Below are 19,907 nucleotides of genomic sequence, written 5' to 3'. Positions count from 1 at the left end.
TCTTTCTTAGTTCATATATGCATGCCAGCAAAAAGTTGTTTTAATTTTATAATACATATTTTAATCAATTAATTGCTAAATATTTATCAATGTTATATAGCAAAAGTAATCTGCAGCGTCCAATAACAATTATCTGAAAAGATTCCTCTCGCAGTAATAGATGTAAAATATGTTCGAAGGAATCGGTTGACTGAAGCCACCAGCCAACCCACACTGACACGGCAGAATTATTTAATTAACCTGTATCTTATCAAATTTTTTTTGTGATTAGTCTTGTTAACGTTTATTAAGTTTTGTTGAAATTATCAGTTGTTATGTGTTGCTGTAACTAATACAATTTATCACACTAATATAATTTCTGGCTACGAAATTTCATGTTATTTAAACCAGCATTTAAAAATATTGCATTAAGGTATATCTCTCGATATCTCATTCCCTCAAGCCGACCCGGCAAGGTGCGTTCCTCTGATCTTCTTGTAAATGTAATAATAATAAGCCTTAAATTTACCTTAAAGTAAAGGACGTATAGCGTTCCAGCACAGGAGCTGCAAAACGAAACCCTATTTACGTGTATTATTACGTGTAGTAAAGCTTTACCGGACGGTAAAGCCTAATTTTACATTTAATAGGATTCTAGTTTGGCAAATTGAGATAATATTGTTTAACATTATTTTGAAACTATTTACTACGAAATTGCTTTTTATTTTCTTTTTATAGAATTGGTAGAAAAATCATTTGAAGAGGAAAATGTAACTACTAGAACATTTCTTATAATTAATACATTGGGAATTTCTTTCAACTTGGCAAAATAAGTAACAGCTAATCTAAAGGATTTTAATCAAAATGTTGGAATTGGATGTTTCTAATACAAGCTGATACTTACAAGTTGTCAATACTCGTAGCTCGTAGCTTGTTGGCGGTTGAATGGGAAACTTGAATGTCTATTTCATGACATTTCGATATTCGATTTGGAACAGTAGTTTAGATGCTACGGGAATTTTCTCGTTTATCGTACCACGGGACACGACTGCGTCTGACTTGTTTGCCTCAGTGACAGCGAATTGGATGAACGTAGGTTACTTCGTTAGATTAAGAGTTTTTTTTTTTTAAATAAAAAGTCGTATATTGATTTTAGTATTTATATAATTGAGTGAAATAGCAAATGTAGCTATGTCGATGTATTTATTTGCAAAGTATAATTGCTTTTTATACTTTACAAATAAGAGTTACTGAAGGCAGAAAAAGAAAATCGTCGATAGTTACCACAACCGTACATATTTAGTAGATTTGCGTTTATGTACAACAATGAGGACGTGATATTTGCTAAAAACAACTTTAATTAAATTCAAATGTATAATATTTATATTTAAATTAAATGAAAACATACTAATTAATTAAAAACTTTAAAAAGATTAATTATATTGCCAGGTGCGTGGAGCTGGACTTCTGGAATGGTAGAACTGAAGAGCCCGTCATCGTTCATGGCTACACATTCGTCCCAGAAATCAGCGCCAAAGAAGTGTTGGAAGCGATTGCCGAGAGCGCCTTCAAGACGTCCGACTATCCCGTCATACTGAGCTTCGAGAACCACTGCAACCCGCGCCAGCAGGCCAAAATCGCCAACTACTGTAGAGATATATTCGGAGAAATGCTGCTCGACAAAGCGTTAGATACGCATCCACTTGAACCGGGTGAGATTTTAATATTAAATTTTGTAATAGTTTTGCTTTGATACGAATTATAACATGGATAAATGACAGCCTGTGCCATCAAAAAAAACCGTCCTCACTCTGAGAATGACGAAACAGGACTTTAGCTCTGCAGTAACGTGGCTGCTTCATTAGAAAGCAAAATGCGTCGTAGCTGCGCTTTGTCTATATGATTAAAATAACGTTCAACCACGACTGGAATTAACCAAATCGACGTAGTTAATTCTCCGTTGATCGCGTAACGTGCGCTACGGACGTGCTGACGCGCGCGTACGCGGCGTGCGTGCGCAGAGCCACTTCAGTCGTTTGGCGGCTGCGAAAGGAGAATGGCCTTATCACATTTATTTACATATTTATTTATTTACAAAATATAAATAAACATTACAGGTTGAACCTAAAGCGTTTACTTACTTCATTAATACACTTATTCACTTAATTATTACATTTTGTATGTATTTCGCTGTCGTTTTGCGAAATACAGCAGTTAAACAAGTCGAGGCTTGGATTCCAGCTAGGACATTATTGAGCAAAGTCAACGCGCGTATTTTTTTATTTTTTTTATTTTTTGACACTGAGGGATTGAAAATAGTACCCCTGAGTAACTAGAAGAAATAGCCTAGCAAGGTCATATGTCATCGCACTTCGAGGGAATTGATCCTGACATTCCTTGTACAAAAAAACTAGAATAAAGATAAGGATACCCTACGAAGAATCCGTATTGCTTGGTAATTAAGTGGTAAAGCCACCTCAACAATTGCATTTGGAGTTTCTCCACCATGAGTTTGTATTTCACCTCATGTGGACTCCAAATAACTGAGTTACTTTCTAACGTGCTTCTGACGAAACAGTTGTACAAAATTTTGACCACAGCATCACTTTCAAGAGTTTTTGACTGCCTCAAAACAAAACCTAGGGATGTGTATTGCCGTTCACATCGGCCAGACTCAAAGACCCTATATGGATGCGACGGTTAGACACCTCAGCCTGTTCCACCTTTTTTGTGCATCTAACTTAGGTGGTTTATCTGAATACACAGATCTAAAGTATTCAGCAAATAGCTTAGCACATTCGCTGTCTGGTACTGATCTCCGATTATTTAAAATAGGTCTCCGTTTTTTCCCTTTATTACGTTTTGACGCTACATAACCCCAAAACGTCGACGGATCAAATCGTATATCCTTCTCAAACCGATCTTTATATATTTGGAAGTCCGCTTTAATGCTTAATTTGACTAGTTTTCCTATTATAGAGCGCTATAATAGGAAAACTTAACACGGAATTTACAATGTAAGGTTTTTTTATAAAAAACGATGAAAGTGCGCTTTGAATCTAATGAAGCGCCTAGTTGATGGCGAGTACCACACAGCGTAACAGTACCGAGGTTACATTGCCCTACGCGGTTTACGGGGAACACAGTTATTTAAACAGTTACTGAGAATAACATAAAATTCTGCCACAGCTGTATCGGGATGCCACAGCTTTAAACTCTGATACAGTGTATAAAAATCAGTTCTTCTGAAATCCCATTCAGTGCTGGTTCCAACATCAATAAACTGTTTACTTGACGAAATACTATTGTTTGCCTCTAGCTTGCGGACAACTACTTTATCGATAGGAGGATGGTAAGCGTCTGGCAGTGTGAGTGTATCGGTGGCCCGGTGCATAGAGACATCGCCCAACGGCGCAATGGCCGGAACCAAATCCAGTAACCCTCCGAAGTTATTAAGAATTCTATTTACCTGCTGTAGTTCACAAAACTCCAGTAAATATTCGAAGTTGTTGTTAATATTAACATTTGTGGAATTCATGTTGAAGTCCCCACATATTAAAACATTCTCAAATTTCTCACAAACCGATTCAATAACGTTAAACACTATCAAATATTTATCTTCGTCCGTATTTGGCGTAATATAAATTCACACAAGAGTAATTAATAGATGTTTTAGTATATATAACTCTGCACAATTTAGTTCACACCCCGTCGATATCATATTCGTAACAGTGATCCGTCTAAGCTGAAATCGTGGAGCTGCTATGATAGAAATCCTCCCACCACGTTTTGAACCTGGCCGGTCTGCCCTCTGAATACTTTACCCCTGGGGCACAACCTCTTCTTAAATGCCCGACGTTAACCATGTCTCCGTTAATAAAAATACATCAATCTGCGAAGCACTAATTTCGGCAGCTAGTTGGTGCAATTTCGTGCGTAGTCCACGTACGTTTTGATAGTATAACACTAAACACTCGCTATCCTTACTAGACTCACTTGACCCATGTTTAATTTTGTCGTAGATCGCTGGTGTTTCTCCTAAGAAAAAAATCGTTCAATCTCGTATTTGGGGGCCAATTTTCCGCCTCCATAAAAAACGAAAATAAACTTTCTAGTACTATGATTACAAATGAAGCGTACCTTTTATGCTTTAAATCTAACTTCTCCACAACATACGTGTTAGGTTTTTTCTTCTGCATCTTATATGCACGACTTCCTGTACGACTTCGGAAGTAGCATCATTTTGAAGTGACCATAGATGGATAGTACGCAATTTTTCTATTCCTATTAATTGTGTGTCAACCTCGCCCGTACCTTGAATGACTGGACGAAGTATTTTACGCCGGCACACTGTAGTCCACTGCTCCGTCTCGTTAACATCTCTTAACTCATTCGGTGCCGGACGCACCGATGAATATGCCGCATTAGTTAGTTGTCTATGCGCTGATTTAAAACGACGGCGGCCGATAGCTTCAACTGTATCGCCGCACGGTGTCGCCGCCGGCGCATCGATGCTCGGAGGATCGATGATCATCCGAACTCGGAAATCGTCGGGGACTGCTCGGCCCTCGCCGCTTCTCGTCATAGCTCGGTTGTCGTCGTTAGTTGACATCAACGTCTTCATCGCGTCAATATCTTCGCACTCGTTTTTGTTTGTCTAGTTGGGTGCTGCTCTGAAGATTACGTCGTTTGCCTCTCGCTCTTCTGATATGTCCGATTATTATCATTATCTTCGATCATCCTACCCACTGTTGAACTCTGCCCTTATTCAATATTTGCATTTAACAAATCAAATTTTGACTCTAAACTTCGAACCATGTCCACCAGGGAGTTAATTTTAAGTTCTTAAGGAAGCATCAAACTTTGCATCATCTTTAGTATATCTGCAGCTCCTAACTTCGCTATAATTATACATCTTAGTTAATTAAAACACCGAGAATCAGAAAAAAGCGTGTGCACGAGCGGACGGTGTCCGGGGGTATATCATGATATTTAATGGCTCTGTACTGCGTTATATTGGTTTTAAACCAAATTTTTATTTAGTTAATCGCAAATCTGAATGAAGTTGTCCTACCTCATAGCTCCAGTGGCTTATAAAGCTGTAGATCGCGAGGTCCAAACTTCCAATAGAAAATTTTGGATAGGGCAGATATAAACTTTCTGTTTTTCTATTAAGGAATTAGGAAGTTGCCAGGGTTACACTCTCGTATCACGGAAAGCACCCGCTTGGTCTTGTATCCGATCTATTTCCGATCAAATCGAATGTCCCATCGGACTATTAAAGTGAAGAAATAGACAGTTCTCTGCTCTTAAACACTAAACACACTCAATGTGTGTGCAAGTGCGTATTTTTTTTTTACTTTCTAGTAAATTCAAATCTATTTTTACTTTTCAGTAATCAAAGTAAAACTACCTTCGGTTCAGTTAAGAAAAGAATCAGTTCATGACGTCATGTTCGTTCACAACTTTTAATATATGATATACCCACTGTATGTTGTTTTCGTTCATAAGGCGTGCTGTCATCTATAAACATATAATAATTTCGCCCTTCGCCTTGTCTCCTTGAATAATTAATATTCATTTATATTGTGTGTACACATTGAGGGCCTAGTCTATAAGGGAAGATAATCTCTAACGTTTAACGCTGATGCTTTTGTAGTTGTCCAAAACATCAAATGTTAAATTTATCTTAACTTATACATAATTATATACTTATAACATTACGTGTTACAAGATATACGTTCGCCTACAGGGGGCAGGTATTATTAGATTATCATCAAACGCTATTAAAATTGCGAGCTCGTAAAACACCTTCACATTATGTCGTAAAATATTTTATTACAATTAGGCGGTTTATATTTTGAGTAAACATTTATTTCAGGAAGCAAATTACATAAAGTATGTTTATAATGTTTATATACTCGGATTTAGACTATTTAACAAACAATCACTCAACCTTTGTAGTCTATTCAACTTCTTTATTTATTTAAAACATTGAACTTTTGATGATATTATTATTATTATTTAACATCACAGGTTAGTAAAAGAAAATTAACGACTTATTATAGAAAACTTTTGAAATTATTTTATAAAACGAGTCTGAGAATAAATTCTATATAGATGTATTTCGAAGTCGGTATCGAATACTCCGTTATATTGTCTGACTCCACACCTGACCTGTCCCGTGGTAAATAGACTTTAATTAGAGTCGGGACCGTTAAAGGTGTGACATTTCTCTCTCTAATAATAGAAATCAATTTCGTCTCAACTCCATTAAAGCTCATTTTCTTTGAAATGTGCGGGTCCGCTTTGGCGTTTGATCAAGCAATGAGTCATCGGAGACAGCCTGCGCCATGTGTCGTGGGTCGTGTGCCATCTCGTGTAAACAGGGACACTTTGGTTTTGTTTACCTACGTGTTTTGTGAGTTTATCTCTTGTATAAAAAAAAATATCTAAAAGACTTTTATAGTTTTTGCATTTTGGTAAAATTAAAGATGAAATAGAAATAACGCCGACAGACTGACTGACTCATCAAGCGATCTCCGAAACTTAAGGTCCGATTGATTCTAAATTTTGCATAGTTACTCCTTTCGAGATGTAGACGCACACTCACTATTCAAAAAAATCTTATCCAAAATATATCTACCCGTTCAAAGATGGGGCGGGGGATTACTGGTGGTATAGCTTTGTGCAAGCTCGTCTGGGTAGGTACCATCCACTCATCAGATATTCTACCGCAAAACAGTAGTACTTGGTATTGTTGTTCCGGTTTGAAAGGTGAGTGAGCCAGTGTAATTACAGGTACAGGGACATAACATCTTAGTTCCCATGATTGGAGGCGCATTGGTGATGTAAGCGATGGTTACCATTTCTTACAATGCCAATGTCTATGAGCGTTTGTGACCACTTACCATCAGGTGGCCCATATGCTCGTCCGCCTTCCTATTCAAAAAAAATATGTATTTTTATATATTCTTTGAGTACCCCGCCATGTCTGTCTGTTTTTATGTTCGCGCTAATTATAAAAACTACCGATAGGAACGTCGAACGCTTTTATTAATTCTTAGACAGAGATGTAATTTATGATTATGTGGAAGTTAACTACAGTTTTTGTGGTTAAAGTGGAAAAAATCGTAAAGCCTGAGAACTTGTGATGTGGAAATCAATTAACTTACAAGAGAATATTGTGTAAGTAGCGGTAGTTATAGTTACTATATTAGATGTACTTTCTAATTTAGCGCTTAGATATTCACTCGGTAGAGTTCTAGGTGTTATTAGACCATATAATTGAGGTGTTGATTCGAAAGAGCTTTCGATAAGTTCTTTTTTTCGAAATATAAAGTTTCAAACTAACGTCTCCCGTAACAAAGTTTTGTTTGAATATTTTATCATTTGTAGAATTGGAATGAGTTTAAAGTCGCTTTCGTAGAACAAATCTAATACAAGATTTAAATTAACATTTCAAAGTATCTAAACGTCACCATTGTTTAAACTTTAATAAGAGTTTAATCAGATAATTATTACGTTAGACGTATACAATATGAGACCTGTGTGTATCGTATTGTGAGTAGATAAGGTTGCGGTCGTATGCGATCACTAACAAAATGTTAAGTTTTTCTGTTAGGATTTTTTTCAATACCGATAATTAACTTTATTTATGACCATTACTAGCCAAGTCGCTGTGACTCCATCCGCGTTATCTTTATTTTCCCGCTAATCCCGTAATTTATATGCCTGTCATCGCTTAGTCGTGATGCGGTTTATTGAGCTTTTTGGTGGGAGGGCCTTGTACATGTCCATCTTGGTAGGTACTACCCATTCATCAGATATTCTTCTATTGTGTTCCGGTGAAGGTTTAAAGGATGAATGAGCCAATGTAATTACAGGCACAAGGAGATAACAGTTTTAGTTCTCGAGGTTGGTGGGCGTTGTCGACGTGAGGAGTGGTTAATATTTCTTACATCGCCAATGTTGACCACTTACCACTAATCATCAGGTGCCGACCATTTGCCCGACCTCTTTCCTATATTATAAAAAAGTGACCCTCTGCAGTGCCATTGCCGTCGGGCGTTAAAACAATAATGGCTAGCCGTTACGAGCTTTTCTTTACCGCTTTAGACGGGTATTTTACTAATTTGTTTTAACACCGTCTTAGTCTAATTTCAGGTTAGCCTTTTGCTAATTAAATGTCAAAATAGTGTACTTAAAATGAACAATCAATTAATTATCTATCATTACACGTAATGTTTGCTGTATTACCAAAGATAATGTTAAAGCAGAAGTTGTACGGGACGGTTACATACTCCATGTATGATAAAAACATAATAATAATACGTAATAATTATCAAGTGTGTTACCGCAAGATTATATAGAGCATAAAGAGGCCTGCCATATTAAAAGAAATGCATTTCCCCCGCAAGTTAGCCGTAAAGAAGCGTCGCCATACTTTCCGTAAATAGTTTTATGAAACCGCACGCAAATGGATCGTCATTATGCACTCCTGTAGCGTACCAGCCTTCAACGACTACGCGTATACTCGTTCAGACGAAATCGTCTTTCCTTCGAGCTTAAAATGTAATGCGTTTAATATATATGGCAGATAAAAATATATAAAGGCAACCTTAACAAGCAAATATGCCTTCTGATGGTAAATAGAAGCAAGCTCAAATATAAGTAACTTTTAACACAAGTAAATAGTTCCTATAATAATATACCTCCCGAATTTCGACCTTGGCACAACTGCGGCCTGCCTCTATTATAGTGCACAAGTGTGTGTGCAAACACGGGTGCTCTCTATTCGCTTTCATAATCTGATTGGACGGCGAACCTACCATTGAGTACAGGGTAAATAGTACGTGCTATAGTTATATCAAATATGCAATAATAATTAAAATAAATAAATAATCAGCTCAACAACAACAACTGCTATTTTTTTTTCGTAGGAGGAGAGCTACCACCGCCAGCGATGCTGAAGAACAAAATTATAATAAAGAACAAGAAGAAACATCACCACCATCACAAGAAAGAGGAGCCGGTGATCGAAGAGGGTGATAAGAGTGAAACAGTCCCTCAGGGTAATGGAGAGATTGCGCACGGACCGGTAAGAACTTGAACTGGATTTATTTACAATACCTAATACCTATTCATTAAAATATGAGACAATGGTGCTGTTCGTTGGGAGACGACTACGTCATGGAAAAAGTGAATATAGTTTTCCATATATTTCTTATTTCTCTGTTTATGTTTTATGTGTTTATATATTTTTATATAAAATTACGATTGGATTTATTTGAATATAGATTTTTAAATATGCCTCCTGATTAGTATACTTCTGACGGCACTCTTAAACAAGTATTTTCAAAGGCAGATTTCCTCGCCTGTGAGCTGAAGATTCGTATGTAATCGTTACTGAATAAACTGAAGTCATGCATCATTCACTCGTCTCAATCGAAGACATTTGACGGTGACGGAGTTCGCTTCGTAACATTTCGACATAAACACAACAACAATAGGCTCAGTAGACTACAGCCGACCGCCTGCCTGACGCCAAACCTCCCTGGGAATACATATATAGGCTCCTAATACTGATGGTATTTAACATAAAGTAATCCCGTAATCGGCTCCCATGTCACCGACGGGCGGAGACGGCCGGCTCCATTCCACCCCGCCGTAATAACATGTGTGGGCGCAGCTGGTCCGGCAGGGCTCGAAGGAGGAGTCGTCGTCGTCGGAGTCGGAGAGCTCGAGCGAGGAGGAGGGCGGCGGGGAGGCGGAGGGCGCGGCCGAGGAGGCGCGCGAGACGCACGCCGCCGCCGAGATCTCCGCGCTCGTCAACTACGTGCAGCCCGTGCACTTCTCCTCCTTCGAGAACGCCGAGAGTGAGCGCTTGCCGTACTACCGCCCGCGCCACCCGCTGGCCATCGCGTTGGTGGGCCGCCGCCATGTCACGTAGCTCTAGAATGAGAACGTAACTAACATTCGCAAAACACGACCGCAGTTTCGGTTCGTTCGTTTCCCGCATCGTTCCCGTCGGTTTTACTTAACGAGTCAGTAGGCGAATTTGAATCCCACTAGAAGTCTAAGCCCCAGGTTGTAGTAAAGAAAGCGCTGCTGAGGTTTTCGATTTTAGTTTAATGTAATATGCAGTGTTTGAATTTTTAATGTGTTTAAAAATTTAACGTACCGCATTCGACATATATCGTTAAGTTATCCGGAACAATAAACAAAAACGTTTCGATTTTTATTTAAACGGTCGATTGTTTTTTTGGAAAATATTCATTAAATGTTTTTTTATTTCTAAGGGAATTTAGTAACTAAGTAAGAGATTAAAATGAAAAATAAATAATTTGTTTTAGATTGAATATTTAAATTGATATATGACACAAAATCTGCTACAACGTTTTATTATTCTGGACGTAAAGATTTTTCCAATTTATTCAATTTATCTCGCTCCGAGTTCGCTGTAACTTGATCCACTATCGTATGTCTTAATTAGCGTGTCTTGTAGAAACTCCGGAATTAGGTCAAGAGTTAGAGGAGTTTTGCCCTCGCACAGGATATAAACATCCCACGTCGCCGCAATAACGAGCTAAATTTTGTATCGTGTTTCAGTGTGACACCGTTCGCGTGTTATCGCTTAATTTGTAATTAAATAGTATTACAATCATTGTCGTAATATATTAAAATCAGAAAAGAACCGCTTCTACGAGATGTCGTCGTTCGACGAGAAACAAGCGACGACGTTGCTCAAAGAGCGGCCGATAGAGTTCGTGAACTACAACAAGCACCAGCTGTCGCGCGTCTACCCCGCGGGGACACGGTTCGACTCGTCGAATTTTATGCCACAGGTTAGTACACAGCTTCGTTGAGAACATCAATAACGCTACATAGAAATAGAAGGGAATAGAAGACATTTAGAACTATTGAAGATCGGACCGGATATATTAGTTGAACTATATTTTATTAACATACATATATCATTCAATTGATAGAATGTACTTTCCTTAGCTTTAACATTATTTGTTCTTGTAAAATTACGATTTAAAAGTGCTTTTACGAACCTGTCTTCGAGAATATAATAAGTATGTTTTTGATGAAAGTGTAATTCTTTTAACTTCCGGAAGAAAGACGAATGTTTTGGTTTAATTGTTGAAATGTTTCTCGTTAGGTATTCTGGAACGCAGGTTGTCAGCTAGTGGCGCTCAATTATCAAACCTTAGATCTCGCGATGCAGCTGAATCTAGGAACATTTGAATACAACCGTCGATGTGGATATCTACTCAAACCGGAATTTATGAGAAGAAAGGTATTTATTGTCTCTAACATTTAAAACATATGCTCCTTTTAACACAAAACATGTTCAAAGTATGAGTTTGTGCTCATGAAAAGGCAAGCGCCTCTTCGGTCAAGTGGCTAATGTTACGTGACGGGCTAACAAAACACATAAGATTTCCTTAAGTAGTTTCTTAGCGCGGCCCGCAGTTGCGCGGCCCCTCTCGGCGAGGGTCGGCAGGCAGAGAGAGTGATCGCGTTCGCGCGCATGAAGCAACAATAGTCTCAAATCGCCTATTCCGAATATCATTGACGAACGTCTGTTCTTCGCCGACGTCCCTTCAGTCACCTCGAGATAAATTTTAAATACAATCAATACACAATTCATACCTACGAAATATTTACTTCTTAATAACGAGTGTTATAATATTCGGTAAAAGTTTTGGTGCTTAATTCATTATAACTACTTGACAGGATCGTCGCTTGGATCCGTTCGCGGAGAGTACAGTAGATGGTATAATCGCTGGCTCGCTCTCGGTGAGCGTGGTGTCCGGGCAGCTGCTGACGGACAAGCGCACCGGGACCTATGTGGAAGTGGACATGTTCGGTCTACCGGCCGACACGGTCCGGAAGAAGTTTAGGACAAAGGTCGTTCCGAACAATGGAATTAATCCCGTGTATGGAGACGAGCCGTTTGTGTTCAAGAAGGTAAGTTTTTTAATATTATTGTTTACGTTAGAGATCAGACGGCTACCCATTACCATTTGTCATAATTCCAAAAACCGACTCCATACGTGATACAGTTTCTCTTTTACACGAACTTTTTTGCATTATTGGAAACTTATCTAGTAACAGAACTGAGATTATCTTAAAGATAACTGTAGTTTTTAAGACTTTTTGTTACAAATTACTTTAACATTGATTTAAACAACAAAGGGAATCAACTTTATTCATTTTTGAAGGAAACAAAAGTCAGTTTTACTTACGATTTCACAAGTTTAATGGCGTGATTAGTTTTTACCTTTCAACATTTATACTATTAATATTGTTGCAAAACATTGGAGATGTATTAATTTAGTTTTCAAAGTTGTACCCCGACTGCTTTTCAGTCCGCGCGCGAATAGCTAATAAAGCCAGAAGCGCGGCCCGCTCGCAAACTTTCAGTTGAATATTGTTTTCGCCTGGGAGGGCTTACATCGGTATTGTTGGCAGATACACGACTTCGCGTCGTCGTCGGAGTGCCTTTTAAAAGTTTCAAATGAATACAATTATAGCATTTTAAAGCAACTTTTGTGACAAATGTTGGATTTGATCGTTTCTATGTAACAATTAATCCCTAGCTCTAAAAATTTGCAATCGCCGGGGCTACTTAAAATATATTGTCGTCTTCCGCGTCGGGAAAACACTCAATATAACGAGTGCGAGGACGTAATCTCGTCTAAAATCATTTCGGAAGATTTAACTGTAGTTAACGGGTGAAGTTGTCTCGGAGCACCTCGAGTGAACTCGGAAGCATTTGAGTCCGAGGCCTGTCCGCGTCGCCGCAGGTGGTGCTGCCGGAGCTGGCCATGCTGCGCATCGCGGCGCACGAGGACAGCGGGCGGCTGCTGGGCCACCGCGTGCTGCCCGTGCTGGGCCTGTGCCCCGGCTACCGCCACGTGGGGCTGCGCGCCGAGCTGGGCCTGCCGCTGGCCGCCAGCCTGCTGCTACACGTGCGCGTCAAGGACTACGTGCCCGACCGCCTGTCCGAGCTGGCGGAGGCGCTGGCCAACCCCATCAAGTACCAGAGCGACATGGAGAAGCGCGCGCACCAGCTGGCCGTGCTGACGGACGACACGGACGAGCCCGCGCGCGCCGAGCCCGTGCGCCGCCCGCGCGACCCGCTCGGGGGGCCGCCCGGCCCGCCCGGCCCGCCCGGCCCGCCCGGACCGGTCAGTCGACTCAAACATTAAAAAAAACTTTGCTTTCGATACAACCTCAACAAAAATAGAATTGTTTAGGACAAGACACCGAATTAAATTCGTCTTCACCTTAAATTAAACATTTCCTGTGATCGGCAGTATCGTTTTTTAAGTTATATATAAAAATATTTGACATCTGCGCGACGTCGCCGATCATTAAAAATCAAAATTACAGTATACACTAGAACAATTATATCAACACTTATATTATTTGTATATACTAAGAGCACGTACTCAAGTACTATACATGATAAGATACGTAAATACTTTATCGTACGAATTAGATTAATGATAGAAAATACTCTTGCGACTGTTTATTTATACTGAAAATACTCTTTCGTGCTAATAAAATGCATCATCGAGTTCTCAGTCTCCCTCTATTGACAGCAAAGGAGTAAAAATAGAAGTGAGTAGAGTGGGGGGGGGGACAGGGACACGTAATAGACGTTTCGTTTCGTAGACGCGCCCGGACGGCAGCACGGACGGCAGTCCGAACAAGCCGAACACCAGCGGCGAGAAGGTCCCGAACGAGACCGAGAGCGGCCGGCGGCCGATCGAACCCGAAAAGGACATTCGAGGGGAAAAAGGTCCAGGTAGGCACAGAAACACGAGAGGGTCAAAACGAGGAACGATTTCGGATCGTCGGCCGGCAGCCCCGGGAGCCCCCGGGCCCGGCCGATACGCGCCCGCCGAGGCTCCTTCCGAATCGAATTTCAGACGAGGCGGAGGCGAAGTGGAACGGGAGCGGAGCCGCGGAGGAGGACTCCGCCGAGGCGATCGACGCGCTCCTGAACAGCAAGCTGGTGCGCGACAAGCGCGCCGAGCTGGCGCGCAAGCTGGACGCGCTGCGGCGGCGCGGCGCGCGCCCGGCGGCCGCCAAGTTCTTCGCGGCGCGGCTGGCGGCGCGCGCGGCGGGCGCGGCGGGCGCGGGGGGCGCGGGGGGCGCGGGCGGCGCGGGCGGCGGCGCGGCGGCCGGCGAGCGCGAGCTGCGCCTCAGGTACGCGCCGCGCCGCCGCCCGCGCCGCCCGCCGCGCCGCGCTAACGCCGACTGTGTGCAGGTACCACCACGCCATCTACGCCGCGCTCGAGAAGGAGCTGCGCGCCGAGCAGCAGCAGCAGATGAAGGCTCTCACTGTAAGTGCCGACGCTCCTCCCCTCCCCTCCCTCCGACTCCTCGACTCGAAAGATGAGTCTGTCGGTGTGCGTAGTCGGAGGCGCCCGGAACGTGACGCCCTCCGTATTTATCGTAAGACTAGGTTCGTATATGTACAAAAATAATTTATCCATCTCGAGATGTTTCCTCCAGCAGTTCTCCCGATTTCGCTCAAATTTGCTCCAGACCACGTTCCCGCCGCAGAAAAAGATAGAAGTAGTCGAGTCAGACGTGACTACGAGGGTGGATGATCGAGTAATTTCGACGATCGACGACCGATCGATCGGCGGGGGTAGTGCGTTATCTTGTAGAACGACACCCCAGTTCGCAGTTTGCCTCGCCTTATGTACTGACTTACCTTGTTGAGCAAAATAAACTCTTAGAGGCTAATTTGGTTTCACCTTTCAATAGACCTCGAAACCTAACGTCCCGATACTAAATTTGGAAGCGAGGCTGTATTCTCAAAATGAGGGGATATGACAAAATGTGTCATTTTAGAAGTCATCGCGCAAACTTGTGTCGTATTGGGGTTGAGTTGTACCAAATTTGGTTGGACCCAATCCCAGGCTTTAGTAAACACCTGTGATTTCAGACACAAGTTTATACTCTTCGACGTGTTCCCGACAAATATTAGCGCGTTCGGTGTATTAAGTTTGTTTTTTACAGTGCTGTTGTCTGGCAACATTGAATCTTGCTAATTTGCACATGTTATTAATATGCAGAAGAAACAGACTACGTGATAACACACATCCTTGTGAAACACTAGAATTGACGAATTTTAAATCAGAGTGCACCGTCGACAATTACCTTGATAGTCCGTCTGGTGAAACTGGTGATCCAGTTGCATTATTTCTTGGGAAGCCTATAGAAAGGAACCTTCGAAAGAAGCATCTTTTGGCGTCTGACTAAATCTGTGCAAAACAATTTCTGCCAACCTTCGCTGCCACCGCTCAGGAATCCGACCGGATTCACAGTCCGCAGGAGAAAGCCGACCTTCCGAAGAGTTAAGCCAGGTAACTCTTTGCCGATAACTACGTGATCGATAATTGTAGTGCGCTGCCACCAACAATACCTTCATGTGGCCACACGATGCCTGACATAAAATCAGGCAACGTGATGTGCGCGCGGAGCTGCAATCACTTGATATACGGAAAACTAGCGGTTCCGATGGAATACCAGCCGTAGTGCTGAAGAAGTGCGCGGCGGAACTGTCTCCTGTGTTCCAACTTTCTCTCTCTTCAGGATGTGTGCCGGAGGCTTGGAGAAGAGCTAATGTGCAAGCGGTTCCCGAAAAAGGGAATCGGTCTGACCCGGCAAATTATCGGCCAATAGCTATGACTTCAGTGGTTTGTCAGGTGATGGAACGAATACTAAACAACCAACTGATCCATTATCTAGAAGATCACTGTCTAATTAATGATCGTCAGTACGGGTTTCGACGAAAACGGTCCACAGGTGATCTTCTAGCGTACGTAACACACCTCTGGGGTGAAGCTATCGACGATAGGACGTTAGAACTCGTCGCCAAATGAGGCTCTGATAATCTTGTTGAATTTAATGCCAAGAAAACACAGGTATGCGCACTCAGCGAAAAAGTCACCATTTTCCCCTCTTCCCTCCCTCTGTGGCACTACGCTGGAGATACAAAGCAAAATCGCCATGCTGGTGATTGACGTACGGTGCGACCTTAGTCCAAGAGATTACATCGAGGCTGTTATAAAAACAGCTTGCGGAAATTCGGAGTTCTGAACAAAGTGCGGCGTTTTTTCACGCCACAACAACTGTGCCTGATGTTCAAAACACAGGTACGGTCTTGCTTTGACTATTGCTCACACCTTTAAGATGGCTCCGCTAAGTATCTACTGGAGGCCTTGGATCTGTTGCAGCCATGAGCGGTTACAATTGCGTCGAGAGATAGCAGGGCTGAGCGCTTTCTATCGACTGTATCACGGCGAGTGTTCTGAGAAATTATTCTCTCTAATTCCTGCTTCCCCCTTCCTTTATAAGTCTACGCGTGCTAGCTCTTGATGTCACCGCTTAACTGTGACATGAATTCCATCGCGCACAAAGAAATTTGGCAACTCCTTTCTTTGTTGCACTTCCAAAAAATGGAATTCTTTACCAGCTCAGGTGTTCCCCTCCTCTTACAAACCTTTGGGTCACTTCAAACGAGGCGCGAAGAGGCATCTTGCGGGCCGGCAAGGCGGAGGTGGCTAGTGCAATACATTTTCCCCGACTGTACTGGCCGTCTATTTACGTTTAATTCAATACTGTAAAATGGCGATTCAAAAGTGCCCTTATAAGCTTATTTGAATGAAGAATCATTTGATTTAATTTGTATTATACTGTATAAGACTACGTATTTGTGTTGGAAATAAAAATCCGAGATAAGGTTTAACAACGGTTTTATTCGGTAAACGCAAGTGACAGAACAGAGAAAAAAAAAACAAGCGCCTCACGACAGCGAGCGACACAGAAAATTTCGTTTAGGAATGACTATTATTATTTGATGTTTATTATTTCAACATCCTCCCTTAAACTCAAATCAACCCCATCTTGGAAGCACAGTATGCCAGTTTTTAATGTGGAGTCGCTTTAGTGAGTGCATTAGCTACCATCAAGTCTGTCTGTATGTACTGCACATCAATGGCCCCTTTAACAACCTTATCGCGTACAAAATGGTGCCTCACATCAATATGCTTCGTCCTGGAATGGTAACCATCGGATTCTGAAAGTTTAATAGAACTTTGGTTATCGCTGTAAATAATCATTGCCTCATTCTTCAGTAAAGGCCAAAATGTTTCTTGAAAATACTTTAGCCACATAGCCTCTTGAACACAGGACGACAAAGACATATACTCTGCTTCATTCGTGGACAGAGCAATAGTTGGCTGGCGTTTAGAATTCCAGCTGATTGCTCCTCCCTGAAACAAAAATATGTACCCAGTGCAGGAACGCCGGTCATCTTCTGAGCTTGCCCAGTCTGCATCACAGAAGCCATGAGTTATATTTTCTTCTGAGTTGTGTTTATAACTCAATCTATATATAATCTAGAGTCCCCTTCAAATATCTCATAACTCGCTTCAATGACATCCAATGTGTCATTTCAGGTATTTGATTGTATTAACTCAACATATTTATAACGAAACTTTATATCAGGCCGAGTAATTTGTGAAATATACAATAAGCATCCGATAATTTCTTGATAAGGGATTCCATTCAAGATACTGGATTCCTCAGTTATTCCTTTTAACTTTGTATTAGTATACATTGGAATCTTAACACTCTTGCAATCAGACATGCCATATTTATTTAGAACTTCTGTTATGTATTTTTTCTGATTTAAATATATAACTCCTTTCTTCCTGTCTCTTTCTACATGTATGCCAATACAATAATTAATATCTCCGAAATCCTTTATTTTAAAATGTTTTTTTAGCTCTTCCTTGACATAATTTTTGGACTCCATATTATTAGTAAATAAAATGATGTCATCAACATATGTAGCTAGAAAAATCGTGTTACTGTTGTCAACAATTTTATAGTAAATACATGGATCTAACTTGTTCTGTAATAGACCCATACTTTTAAGAGCAGAACTAAGCTTTTTGTTCCATTGCCGGCTTGCCTGCTTTAATCCATATAAAGATTTTTTTAAACGACATACATTTTTACCGTTGCCATACAATGGTGGTTGCATCATATAAATCTCCTCCTCTATGTCGCCTTGAAAAAAAGCTGACACAGCATCCATTTGACAGATGTCCAAATCAAATTTAACTGCCAGCGCAAACAAATATCTCAAAGAAGCATACCTTATCACTGGTGAAAATACTTCTGTGTAGTCTATACCTGGTCTTTGTGAACAACCTTTAACAACAAGCCGTGCTTTATATTTCACTACTTCTCCATTTTCATTAGTCTTCCTCTTGAAGACCCATTTGCATGGTATGGGACGTTTGTTGTCTGGAAGAGTAGTGATGTCCCAGGTATTATTTTCTAATAATGACTGAAACTCCTCATCCATTGCTGCTTTCCAATGTTCAGCATCAGAGCCTGACAAGGCTTCTTCAACAGTCAGTGGGTCTAAAATCTGTTGAACACACATGAAATTATTGTGTCTCTGATGTGATCTTAAAGTGATATTTCTTGTAAAACTACCATCAGCACTACTGTCATCATTGGAACTAGGATAATATGTTTCATCATCAGTCATTTTATTCAACACACAACTATCAAAAGATGTGTCAGTACTTGAGTGTGACAATGTGTCATCTTGGGTCTCACTCCGAGTATTAACAATAGATGTCACCTCATCATTTCCTGTACTTAGAGGAATATCCACAAGCTGTTTGGTAAATACAGGTTGCTGTATATTATTATCATCATTATTTAATGATTTTTCAATAAATATAACATCCCTACTAATTATGACCTTTTTATTTGTTGGATCATATAGTCTATAGCCTTTTGTGTTGTCACAATATCCCACAAAAATTAATTCCCTTGACTTACGATCCCATTTTAAGCGTTTTTGTTTTGGGATATGTGCCATGGCCTTGGAACCAAAAATCTTTAAATTGGAAAGGTTTGGTTTCTTACCAGTCCATTTTTCATAGGGAGCTACCTCAGCTAAAACCCGCGACGGCGATATGTTTATGCAGCTTTGCACCAAATAACATGCATTTTGCCCGTTCCACCAACGACCGATTCATCCGCTCTGCTAGCCCGTTATGTTCAGGTGTGTACGGAGTACTGGTCTGGTGTTTGATGCCGGAAGCTGCTAGAAAATCAGAGAATTCTTTATTACAGTATTCTTTTCCATTGTCGCTTCTTACTATTTTTATTTTCTTTTCTAATTCGTTTTCTACTTCTTCCTTAAATTTCTGAAACACCGATTTAATATCCATTTTGTTCTTGAGAATATACACATATACTTTACGGGAATAATCATCTATGAAAGTTATGAAGTACTGCGCACCACCAGCAGATGGTGTCTCCATCGGACCACATAGATCTGTATGTATTATTTCTAGTAGTGCTTTTGCTCTTGAACCAGAATGTGGAAACGGTAATCGTGTTTGTTTTGCTTCACAACACGTTATACAAACACTATCAACATCTTTATCTGTGATAGTTATACCCTCAGCACACAATTCTAACCTCTTTACATCAGCCAAATTTAAATGCCCCCCATTCTTTTATGCCATGTAATAATATCTGTCTTATTTTCACATGCAACAGCATAAGCATTAGCAGAAACAGTGTTCAATTTATACATGTTATTGATTAGACTTGCATTAGCTATAAGTATCTTATTGGCATTAAATATGTTACAGCCCACATCACTAAATTCCACGTTACAGCCATTTTTGGTTAATTGACTAACCGATAACAGGTTTACACTCAGCTCAGGAATATATAAAACATTTCTCACCTGGATTGGACAATCATCTTTGCAAAAAATGGTTTGAATGTTTACTTTACCCATATTTTGCACGGAGACAACATCATTATTAGCCACCTTTATTTGCTGAATCGGA

At 40.7% G+C, this 19,907-nt stretch overlaps 1 protein-coding gene across 1 annotated transcript in view; it reads left to right on the top strand.

Moving 5' to 3' along the window:
- LOC126771233 (1-phosphatidylinositol 4,5-bisphosphate phosphodiesterase classes I and II) overlaps window positions 1-19,907 on the top strand; it is a 76,705-nt gene that overhangs the window by 48,778 nt on the left and 8,020 nt on the right. The window contains exons 8-17 of the mRNA XM_050491007.1: window positions 1,429-1,691; window positions 8,922-9,079; window positions 9,671-9,857; window positions 10,669-10,826; window positions 11,147-11,284; window positions 11,725-11,958; window positions 12,798-13,181; window positions 13,672-13,804; window positions 13,929-14,208; window positions 14,270-14,345. Coding sequence (XP_050346964.1) covers window positions 1,429-1,691; window positions 8,922-9,079; window positions 9,671-9,857; window positions 10,669-10,826; window positions 11,147-11,284; window positions 11,725-11,958; window positions 12,798-13,181; window positions 13,672-13,804; window positions 13,929-14,208; window positions 14,270-14,345 — 2,011 coding nt within the window. The remainder of the gene's footprint in view (window positions 1-1,428; window positions 1,692-8,921; window positions 9,080-9,670; window positions 9,858-10,668; window positions 10,827-11,146; window positions 11,285-11,724; window positions 11,959-12,797; window positions 13,182-13,671; window positions 13,805-13,928; window positions 14,209-14,269; window positions 14,346-19,907) is intronic.

Source organism: Nymphalis io, chromosome 10 (genome assembly GCF_905147045.1).
Source record: "Nymphalis io chromosome 10, ilAglIoxx1.1, whole genome shotgun sequence".
NCBI classification, from domain to species: domain Eukaryota; kingdom Metazoa; phylum Arthropoda; class Insecta; order Lepidoptera; family Nymphalidae; genus Nymphalis; species Nymphalis io.
The sequence above is the reverse complement of the archived record's forward strand: the minus strand, read 5'-3'. Positions and strand labels throughout refer to the sequence as shown.